The sequence below is a fragment of the Armigeres subalbatus genome, chromosome 2 (assembly GCF_024139115.2).
Source record: "Armigeres subalbatus isolate Guangzhou_Male chromosome 2, GZ_Asu_2, whole genome shotgun sequence".
Taxonomy (NCBI): domain Eukaryota; kingdom Metazoa; phylum Arthropoda; class Insecta; order Diptera; family Culicidae; genus Armigeres; species Armigeres subalbatus.
This window is the reverse complement of record NC_085140.1, coordinates 166,559,475-166,571,712: the sequence shown is the minus strand read 5'-3', so window position 1 is coordinate 166,571,712 and position 12,238 is coordinate 166,559,475. Positions and strand designations below refer to the sequence as shown.

The 12,238-nt window shown below is 37.2% G+C and overlaps 1 protein-coding gene across 1 annotated transcript in view; it reads left to right on the top strand.

Annotated features, from left to right (window-relative positions):
* LOC134209359 (uncharacterized) overlaps positions 1 to 12,238 on the top strand; it is a 137,730-nt gene that overhangs the window by 41,507 nt on the left and 83,985 nt on the right. The window contains exon 6 of the mRNA XM_062685346.1: positions 1,458 to 1,609. Coding sequence (XP_062541330.1) covers positions 1,458 to 1,609 — 152 coding nt within the window. The remainder of the gene's footprint in view (positions 1 to 1,457; positions 1,610 to 12,238) is intronic.

Below are 12,238 nucleotides of genomic sequence, written 5' to 3'. Positions count from 1 at the left end.
TGAATTTGATTGCGTTCGGTATGTTTAATTGTGGTCAAATATTTGTCACAGTAATCCACAGATCAGTACATACCATGAAAAAGTAGACAAAATAGTATCATGTTAACGTGTTTTTGACAAGAATAAATGATTCTGAATAGAAATACAAAAGAGTAAATCGAAGTCCATTTTCGAGCTAAAACTAGTTAATGTTCCTCATATTTTCAATAAGCATAAAACACTTATTCGATGATATTCGGTAATATTTCAGTATAGAGAGGACGCATTTATGTCTATATTTTAGGATCGAAGAAAAATCTTGCGCAAACTTGCGCCATTTTGAAAGCAGATGTTTTAGTTTGGTACTGTATTTAAGGCATTTATGACCTATATCATACATTCAACATCCCTATGAAAAGAGGAAGAGTCATAGAGCAATTTCCATGACACCATCTTTTAGCTATATGTTTCCCCTTGCAAACACATAGAGTTGAACTGATTTCGGTAGAAGCGATGACGAGAACGAATTAATTGAAATTATCAATGTTTTTCAGGGTTTTAAAGGGTAAAGCACATGGGTCAAAAAGTGAAAATTAAGAAAACTGATATTTCAGCTAAATTATCATCACAGTATCATAAAATAAGGTGAAATATAGCAGTTTGAGAGATAAAATAATTTATTCCGGCTAGATTGCGAAAATACCCCTATGTGCGACGGGACAGCACAATAAGGTCTGAAAAACGGGACTGTCCCGTTAAATACGGTACGTATGGTCATTGTGTGTAGTTTTCAGTGCCGTTTTGGTGTGCAGTTGCTCAATTGCAACCGATGTTCACCTTCGTCTTATTTGAATAACCTAGGAGAAAAACAAGCAATGCATCCAGTGATATATAAGTTCGATGTTTGTACTTCGTCAGTGCTACCCTTCCAGTTGAAAATGATGAGATAATATCTCAAACCATATCCGCCATTCTCCAGAGAGAATTTATTTGGCGGACTTCGTTCAGTTTTCAAAATTTTCATGCTGCTTCATTGTGTTTCACCACTTTTGCAGTTCATTTGTAATTATTCCTCAAGACAAATGGTAGATTTGACTACAAGCTGTTATCAGGATTTTTTTTAGAGTAGTTAAATTAAGCTTTCATAAGATAATGTCACGAACCCAATTTGCGTCACAAAATCTTCAAGTCACTCGATTGGGCTAATGAGGTTCTTTCTAATGCTTTACAAATTTATACTCTAGCAATTCTCGAAAATTTTGTACACTGACCCCACATATATGGTTCACTTTGTAACAATAATTAATCATTCCAATTTGTATGTTGGTTGAATGGAAATGACTCATATTAGTGTGTGACCCATGATTGTGGGGTCAGTGTACATCTGAATCAACTTAAAAAAAAATTCCGATAGCCTTTTTAATTATGCAATGATAATAATCCCATAATTTTCCGATAATCGTCTTTTCTCCCGAAAGACCGTGCTTCATTTTCCGACATCCAAGACGGCAGAGTACGGTGCGGAACCTTTTTCTGCTACCTTTCGAAACTGAGATCTGGTACATGATGGTGGTTTGCGGCGCGATTCTGGTTATCGTTCTATTCTCCAGCTTCTACTTCGAAGATTCAGGTAAGAAAATAAAGATCCTAAATAGATAGCTTAATCCGTGCACTAAGTAGTAAGCACTATTTGGCTGGATTCTGTAACGGGCGCATATATGCCGTTTTACCGAACTTCGTGTACATAGTTTTATAAGTGTAGGTATATGTAAGTGGGAAGCAAAGATTTTTCAAGTTTATGGGATAAAAGAAATGTTCACTATTTATCTTTCAATTTTCGTCCTCCCTGCTACTGCCACAATGATTGATGAAGACAATCTTCTGCAACTCAAAACGAGAGCAATTGTGTGAGCTGCGAACAAAAATGGACAATCTTTAGAAACAGTGAAAAAGTTTCCTCTTCAAACGATTTTTTACTTTATAAAAGAAACTTAGTCTATCACTGCCTGGCTGTATTCTCCTCCGCGAAACCGTTTCCAACACATGGCACACCGTCGACAACAGCAGAAAACGAGGGAAATACGCTACACATCTTCACGTCTGCAGAACGTGAGTGATTCTTTTGATACATATAAATTTTTATTTCTTCCTTATTTTCCCTCCGAGCGCAATCCCCGAATGCTGGTTAGTTCTGCATATACCTTTTCTTGAAATGATTTGGCCTATATCAGAACGATGCGGCAACCGAGGCAGAACCATCATCCATATAGCATGGTTGTTATAATCTCCATTTCCGAGAATGGAACCATCCGCCAGAACCGTACCACCCCGAGGATAGATATATCAGGCGCAGACAGTCAGCAGTAGTGGCGAGATCGGTTCGGTAAGAATTGCATTCGAAAAAAGGAAAGTTTCTTTTATGGTTGTTCCGTGGAGGAAATATTTTATTTCTGGAGCATTCTTATCAAAATCATGATGAAGTGCGAGGAAAAGTTATGAATGTTGGAATAATGTAGAGTTTATGCATTTATAAAATGCCTGCAAGTTATGGTGCTTGTGCAAATGTGCAACGTTCAGAGATTGGCGGTAGTTTGTTCTTCAGGTTTCGCCCACAAGAAATTGAATTTTGATGTTTAAATGCTTTCCATCTAGTTTTTATTAAAAGAAGACTTGCAGCCCTTGTCTGACTAGTCTCTATACTTTTTAAACTTGTTAACAATTTACTGGTATTGGTATAGGTCAATGATGGTCGTACATTCCGTGTTGTCCGGAGCAAAACTAAATGTAATGTTTTGTTCCAGGTCGGTTGTTCTTGGGCTGCCAGTCTCCCTGTATTCCGGCTGTACACGGTCGCACACAGTCAGCGAGTGCGGGGTCTACCACGGAGCCGACGTCTTTATTCAGGTTCTCACGTCTTGCTAGTCTCTCTTCTGGCATAGGCACTGCATAGTCAGCCCACTGTAATAGCTCACTTAGCGCCTGTCAGACGCTGTTTTTGCAATGCCAAAAAATGGGACTTAATATGGTAAATCTGGTGCAAAATGGTACAGTCGATCTTCATATCCATCTATCGGTTAGCAAAGAAATACGGCGCCAATTTCGTCGCTTCTTTTTGTAAAAAAAATCACAAATCAAATACCTTTCCATTGCTTTGCTTTAAATGGTATAAACATCGGAGCCATAAGATGAAATCCAGGAGCAGTTCCCTTATATATTCAAGTCGTCGACAAAACTGTTCAAACGGCATTTACCGATGAGGGGTATGACAATATGTATTCAATCCATACATGCTTTACCACTTTAACACGAGTAAAACACTTTTATGGTACAAAATATACCATTTAACAATTGTCACTATATGCTATTTAATTGAAATACTTATTTTTAAAAGTACTTGCATGCGACGCCGAGGGTAGAAAAAGTTTGTTTAAGATTCAAGATATCTGTCTACGTTTTCATGTTGTCATTATATATAAAACTACCAAGCTTTTAGTTTGACCAAGATGAAACTTCCTAGTCGTAACATGGTTTTGAGAAAGGTCAAGATAAAACCTCTAGTTGTTTGAAATACCAAGATAGGGCCAGTTCAGGAGTAATGGTTATATGAAGGATATTTTATGTAATCAAAGTTTTATTCGAAAAAATGTTGCCGATATGAAATAAAAAATTAAATTTCATAATCGAAATAAGGTCGGTGCACCAATTGTCGCCATACATAAAAACATCTATTTTTTAAAAAATAAGTAAAAGGCATGTGGGTGGAACGAAAGGTTTTACTTTCTGCTCCTTAGAACAGCTGTGAAAATCACAATAATATTTGTTAATATCCTGAAAATGGTTAATCCATAATAGGAACGCATGTATCAGTTGTGGCACTATTCTTAATTTTGATTCCTTATTTGGAAAATCCCATTGTTTTCTTATGGGACTGGCCCACTAGTGCGACAACTGGTGCAAAGGACGTTAAAAATTAAGCAAAATCAATTTTTACAATTATGCTTTGCTTGTTTTGGAGGGAATCGTAGGTGTTATTTGTATTTGTATTTGTATTTGTATTTAAAATGGTCTATCTGACAAACAGTCTTAATAGAAATAAAAACTTATTACTAGTTTAACAAGCGTTTAACCCGATTTACGAAACGTGTAGTTGGCTCGTTGAACTCGAATAAATCTTCGACAGCCGTGAATGCGCGAATACATGCCGAAATCGGTTCATTGTATCCAAACATCGTTCGACGGTAGTGAGGTTGTAGTAAAGTAGTATTCCGCAGTGATCTATTCGGTACACGGTACACCAGATCTGTTTGTGAAAGGCGCTGACACATAACAATGGATCTTCACCCGAAGCTGCCGATCCATAAGATAGGATTTCAACCAAGATACCAGTTGCGTAAATATTCCGAGGCGGGATAACTTGTGTAGCAGAATTTCGTGGTCGATTTTATCAAAAGCTGCTTTCAAATCGGTGTAGACAGGACAGTATCGACTTGCGCTTTGTCCTCCATACTCGAGATACACTTAGATGTAAAACTCAACAAATTCGTGGTAACAGATCGCCCGGGCAAAAATCCGTGTTGATTGGTGGATATATAGTTTTTTGAAGCATCCAGAATTGCTCCGCACATTATAATCTCAAATAACTTTGAAGCGGCCGAGAGGCTTGTGATCGTGTCATATGAATATGTTGTTATCGTGCCATATGAATATGCTTAATCGTTATGAACTTGGTTTGCGGTGATTTGATTGGTCATTTGGCATATAAAGCACTAGTTCGACAACTGGTGCTATAGCCACAACTGGTACACCTAGCCTATCGTACATATTTATGTTTCACCTTTTAAACGGTAAAATTGGTCATCCTAACAAGTTTTAAGAATCATGCTTTGATTATTTGATCAAACAAAGTGGTTATTCATTGAAATTTTTTCGAAAGTAATTGACTAAGGCAATTAATTAAACTTGAAAAATTCTAAATTATAAAAAAATAACGAAGCGCATTATTAAAATACTGATTATTTATCATGGTTCCACCATGAAAAATCCCTGGCATGCCTTAAAACATGCATAGAACACTAAAAGCTAGATATGAACTTTCATTGAACATGGCTGATAATAATTCCTATATTTTTGTTGTTGACATGTAGGGTAAAATGCCCAATAGTAGACCCCCTAGTAGCGGATTTTTGCTCTTCCTGGCATAAGGACTGAAAATTTTGAACATAATAATTCTGCTTGATATCTAATAACAAGTTCAGCATTTCCTCTTCGCGATACATACATAAAACACTCAAATACACGACGTCATTAGTTAAAATTACCATTTTACAGTCTGACTGAATTCGTCCTATAGTAGACCCTGGGGTCCATAATAGGAAATTGCTTCCCTATAGTCGATACTTCATTTGATTTTCATGTTTCGTTTCTGGACGTTCTTCTTCCCTATTATGGACACCCCAAAATATTCCTATAATGGACACTCTCGTGTTTACTTTTTATAAAATTGTGAAAAATCATCTAATTTTACTTTTCATTGCATTTCCAATGCATGTAATCAAATCATAGGACTGTAAGGCAGGTTCTCCCGATGAAATTTAATAGCAAAATGATTACATTGTGCTGTAATTATGCAAAAAGGGCTGGAGGGTCCACTATTGGTTGGGGGTCCACTATTGGACACTTTACCCTAATCCATGTATTGCAGGAAGAAAAACATATTTTTATTCGAGTACAAACAATAAACAAATAATCAACCTGAGAATTGATAACTGTTCAATTATCGGCTTATTTGTTGTATCATAGTCATGAAGTGTTTGTATCATAGTTATATAGTAGTTCTCAAAATCACCAAGTCTGAAGGAGGTTTTATGTTGCATGTTTCATGTGAGACTTGAAGTATATTATAAAACCGTTGGTCCTGAACTGGAACGCATATCAGGTAACATGGTTATATAGAAACCTACCGGAGGTTGTAGAAACTGCGTGAACTGTATGAAAGGTTTTAAGATTAGGTTTTGAAGAACGCTAAAAACTCTGATACAACCTCAATTGTTACTTGGGATAATTGACATTTTCTCGACCTCGTTTTATTATCTCAGTCGATTCTTTGACTTATTCAAGATCAACTTTCCTGAAGAATCCATATGTTTGAAGCCTTTAACCATTCTCGAAAACAAAAACCGAAAAAGTGCTCGTTCAAAATCGGGCCAATCCAAAAAAACAGCACTTTTTCGCTTTTTTTTTTAATTTTAAAAATTCTTCGAGGCGTCAAAAAATATGGATTCTTTGGAAAAGTTGACGTTAAATAAGCCAAGAAACTGATTGAATGAATAAAAAAATTTGACGGGAAAGGTCAATTCTTAGTTGCTTTACCGAATTCAACACAGAAGTCCCTTCCCTCTCCAACAACTAAATTCTCTTACTACGCTGCTAATTTCCAGATATGCCATCGTTTTAAAAGACATCTGATTTTGTAACTGATAACACATATGATGAAATGTGCCATCAGATGGTTCGATACTGTGATTAGCATAGCATTTTTGGCATTCACAAAACCACCATTGAGCCAATTGACACATAGAGCTAGAAATATTAATGTACACCTTTTTACATAACTGATATCAACCCAGAAAATCCTCCTGATACCTTTTTGGCTAACCCTTCCTGGGATTTTTTTTCTTCCGGAATTTTGGGAAATTAATTTTTAGGATTCTGAAATTCTGGGAACTGCGCCACCAGCGACTCTTTCTGCAGAAATTCTGGGGATTTAAGACTCCTCCAAGAATTCGGGAAAATTCCCACACTAAGAATTTTGAGGAATTTCTCCACTAAGAATTTTGGATTCTTTAATTCGGAGAAATTACATTCCAGAAATTCTTCGAAATTCCTTCTTTACGGATTCTGGGAAACTCATATTTCAGGAATACAGGGTTATACCATACCATTCTTGAGAATTCCTACCCAGGAGTTATGATCATTTATATATTTTGGCCCCCTGCAGACTATATTTTTCTCAAATTCTGAATAATTTCTTCAGGACTCTAGGAAATTCCTGCTCCATGAATTCTGGGAAACTGATTTTCCAATCATTCTGGGTTCTTCCATCTAGATAAATTCTGGGGATTTCTCTAGACCTAAGAACTGAGAACTTCCCCATTCAGGATTAAGGGGGAATTATTCCACCGAAAATCTACATATTTGCAGCACACTCTTCCCTCAACCCAGGTTTTCCTTTTTCTTAAAAGGATATTTCGCTCTGATATTTTGGAGAAATTCTGCAGTCATTCTAGGAAATCGTTATACGAAAATTGTGGAATATTCTTATTAGTGATGAGCAAAATGGTTCAATTAAGTGAGTAGCTCTGAGCCAAGCGTTCACTTGAATGAGCCGACTTATTTGAGCGGCTCGTTGACTCATTACAAAGTTTTTTTTTGCGAATGAAACATAAAACCAAACTGTTTTATGATATCTAGTATATTCAACTGTGTTTTTGATGATATGTATAGGTGCTTGTTTGAAAATTCAAATTCGTCCAGTCAAAAGTTCGTCTAAATCCTTGTATATTAAGAATCAGAAAACTGTGAGAAGGTATATGCTCTTTGCTCTCCGATTTCACTCGGGTAATTTTTTTTTTCGTTCTTCACATCATAACATCGAAACACTCATCCCTGGCAAGTTAGTTTAAGCGAAATTTCTGCCATCTTCGATAATTGCATTAATCGATGAATCACTTGAATCTAGAATTTTGCTGAGCTACTTATTAATTATTCGCAGTGATCAACGCACGTCAATTCCACGACTGACGCTATTTTTAGTTTTGATTTATCTACAAATCTTCATATCGCCTTATCCAGCCTGCAAGCAGTTCATAACAAAGTTTCTAGATGATTTCCGGCGTAAATGTAGCATCACACCACGGGAATCTTGTCCTAGAATTTCCCCCATATCAAAACGGCAGTATGAAGGCTTTTGTTTGGGTATTCCCGACACAGAAAATCTAAATTTCGGCCTGTATTTTAACATGGGAGCCAAGCTGTTCTTGAAAATTTGCCCGAGGTGTAATGCTTCCTTAACGTACAAAAAAGTATTTAAGCATTGTCTTTGCTTTAGCGCATGCAAAAATTACCAATCTTCCTTGCACGTTAATATTTACGAGCTAAAGTTACAGATGTCAAACAATCAGATCATGGATCCCAAATGCGACGGACAGTTAAGTTCAAAATATTCAAAATGGGCAGAATTTTGATTACGAAAAAAATCCGTAACAAACATTCTCAAGGTGTGGGGTTTCCTTGAACACCAAAATTAAACAACTGAACGAGGGAACTAATTTTTGAGCCATTGATTTTTAACAGCAACCGCTCATTTGAGAGCCACGGCCCAAAATTATAGAGTCGTGGTTCGTTCGCTCTTTCTCACGAACCGGCTCAAATGAACGGCTCGTGAGCGTTCGCCCATCTCTAATTCTTACATTAGTTTTTTTTGGAGAATTCTCGCTTAACTTTTCAAAAGGACCTAAGTAACATTTTTTTTTAAGAATTAATTTGAGTACTGCAAACAAAAGCTTTCATGTTGTTCTGTTGATTGCGCTATTCAAATGAATTCATAAAAAAATGTTACTTAGGTCCTTTTGAAAAGTTAAGCGAGAATTCCTCCTTCAGAAGCTTCGGGATATTCAAACTTCAACGCAGTGTTTCATCTCTTCGATTTTAATCCATCGCCAGCTGCTCTACAACTTTTCGGAGCATACTTTCGAGGCTTAGATTAAAACAACATCATTATGTATTACTAATGAAAAAGGCCTCTGCCAGACTGCACTACCATTCAAGGTTCCAAGACACGATGTCCGTTGGATCACATGCACATGCGTAAAATCAGTGCCTCAATGCCACATATATAACGCGGCACCAAACAAAAATAGTCAACATATGTTCGTAATTTCTTTAGTTTTGGAAACATATTGGTTTTCATAGGGGAAGGGGGGCAATATGCCCTAGCTAAACAAACACTGCTCTATTGTCTTATTTGTAACGCTATTCATGGGTATTTTTACATTATGCATCAGTTAAACAAGATAGCTAGTTGATGCCATTCAAAAATTGTCAAAAATCTCAATCATATAGATAATATTCATATTTCAAAAGGGTGGTTATATTCTGTTGCCGGAAAACTCATGAGGCAAAACGCCTTTTAGCTGGCAGCTCCTAGGGAACAAAGTACCACGCGTCGGTGAATCAGCATTCTAGTATGGATAGTCCGTGGAGACGCAAGTACTTTGTAGGTTATTGCTACTAGGGCGTTTTGCCTCGCCAAAATGTTAGATGTTTCTTCAAAATGTGGAAATTTTCGGTTTTTCCGACCTTCTCATGCACTATTTTGAAACTTTTTTCGCCTATCCTACATAATTTTAGATCTAGTTTTGTTACGGACATCTTAATGACGGTAAATATGAGGGAAACCACAAAAGGCGTTTTGCATCGGGGGGGCGTTTTGGGGCCTCTTCCCCTACCATATGTTCGACGCACATTAGCATACTTATAAGCATATGGAGACGCATGGTGCATTGTTTCATGAACTCCTGGTCATGGGATTTCTGCTTTGCACAGTAGGAAATGGTTTTTGATGAAACATTCCTTAGATTCGCTTACAACTCTACAGTTCGAGTGTTATTTTAAAGTTCGTTAGTTGTACTTTTTTAGGCGTATGAGATTGACTGCCATAATTTACCCGTTGTCAAGTTGCAGTTAAATCAAATATGACTAAAAAGTTCAATAACACTTTTATAACTTTTTAATTTTTCAAGTTTTAAAGTCGCAATAGCCACTAAACGGCGTTCAAATATCATCTAAAACTTTCTAGAACAGCGGATCTCAACCTGAGGTACATGTACCCCTGGAGGAACCTTTGATGCCCCCCTGGTGGTACCTCGGACAAAAATGAGTAATGGTGGATGTATTACAATTCCAATTAAACCTTATCGATTAAGTTTTGATAATTGTGTATTTTTTTTTCTAAGACTATTGTATACATAATATGCATGGCGCTCAGTTAATCAAAATCTGTTAAATCCTACCATTACAAACAGCACAGTGTGGAACAAAATGCTAAGTGTCTAATTTCTAGAATTTAAAAACTCAAAAACCTCCATTTAAGAGGCATGACGGCTTCTCCGAAAACCTCAGTAGCTTCGTTGCAAGCAACTTGAGAGCCTTTTTCCAAGCAGCTCGTAAGCTTCCTTTCAACAAAGAAATTTAAGTACAAGATAGCCCACTTCTCAATATCCCATATTATCATTTGGTGAACAGATTGTTCGGACACCAACGCCAACTTGTGACGAAAAGTCTAACCAACTTTCTAAAAAATATCAAGTGGGCCCTGCGTTTTTATTGTTTTTCAGGGCAGTATTGAAACGTCATTGTTTCTCAAAGCTTCCTTCCATCAGTATGGTTTCAAATTTTGCTCTTTCGCATTAATTCTGTCGTACCTATTTGTGGCACTCAGAAAAGAAAACTCATATTTTGGCAGCGTCTCGCATATATTCTCCTGTTCCATCAAGTCGGTATTCTGTCATATCCTGTTTCGTCAAATTGAATCTCTTCCGGGCTATCGGATCTTTGCTGCTGTTTCTCGATGCAACTTTTACCGGAACCAACCTGATCTGGAACCCACTTCAACAATCTCACGTGGGAAACGTTGACATTCGCTAATCTGCTGAAAAACGATCCCATCTATACGTTGCGTTTCTTCTGGATTCAGCTGTTCTCCTATGTTCCTTTGCGGATGAATTGATTTCTGCCTTGCCTGAACATTAGTGCAACATCCAGAAGTTAGGCTGTAGCATAACGAATCAACAACAAAAAACTGATAAGGTTTTTTCGATCGGAAGCACAATCTGCAAGATCTGACGCGCAGTGCAACTGGTTGAGACAATTGGTTCAGTAAAGCACCGTAGTAAAATATACGTGATAAGCAAACAGTTTATTTTGAAAGAAATAAAATAAAGAGAAAATATTTCCAGAACAATACTTTCTTAATTATATGATATAAACAGGTATTTTCATTCAACGTGAGTTTATACCATTTTGGCTCAAATTCCAACCATTACTCATGTTACGAACAATGGCGTTGTCTCACCCTAAAACTAAAATTTTCAAAGATTTTCCGAATGAAAGGTAAAGACTGGAATTGGTCTCATAATAGTATGAAAAAGACAGTGTTTTGAATATGAGTCATGTTCGGAATTTCAGTCAAAATGGCAAAATGAGAACAAAATAGAACTAACAGAATAAGTTTTTCTGTATCAGATAAAGTAAAATGCTTGCATTTAACGAAACTCAAAATTGATAAAAAAAAATACGGAATCGATAAAACAATGTTGTTTACAATGTTTGTTTACAAAATAAGTTAAATACATTGGCGTGCGTCGACGCGTTTTAGTATGTGCCGCGATGCAGGGAGTAACAAGTAATAACGCGCGTCGACGCGTTCAAAATAGTTCGACCGCCATCCGTTGGAGCGCTGAACCGCGTGTTCGCCTGATTTTCGCAAGAGTGGACTATATTGTTAATATATAATATTTGCTTTCAAGAGGCTCTTTGAAGAGGCTAGGAAGCATCCTTTCAAGAGGCTCGGAAGCCTCCTTTCAAGAGGCTTGGAAGCCTCCTTTCAAGAGGCTCGGAAGCCTCCTTTCAAGAGGCTCGGAAGCCTCCTTTCAAGAGGCTCGGAAGCCTTCTTTCAAGAAACTCAAAAACTTAATTTTAGGAAACTCGAAAACCTCATTTTAGGAGCCTCGAAACCCTCTTTTGAATAGCCTCAAAAGAAAAGATACTTTTTTATAAGAGGTTCGCAAAGCCAATTTCAAGAGGCTCGGAAACCTCCCTCTAAGAGGCACAGAAATATCCTTTTATGAGGCTAGGAATCCTTCTTTCACAAGGTTCGAAAGCCTCCTTTCAAGAGGCACGAGCACCTTCTTTTAAGAGGCTCGGAAGCCTCCTTTCATGAGCTTCGAAGGCCTTCTTCCAAAAGGGTCGAAAGCCTCCTTTCAAGAAGCGTGAAATTCTCCTTTCAAAAGGCTCGCAAATCCTATTTCGAGAGGCTCGGAAGCCTCTCTTTAAGAGCCTCATTTTAAGAAGCTCGGAAGCCTTATGAAACTTATGAACTTTAATTAAATTGGAGAGCTTTACGGAATAGCAAACATTCCAGACAACTTTTTGGAGAGCCATATATCCAGTTAGTTTTAAGGTCCGTCTTCATATATCTTAT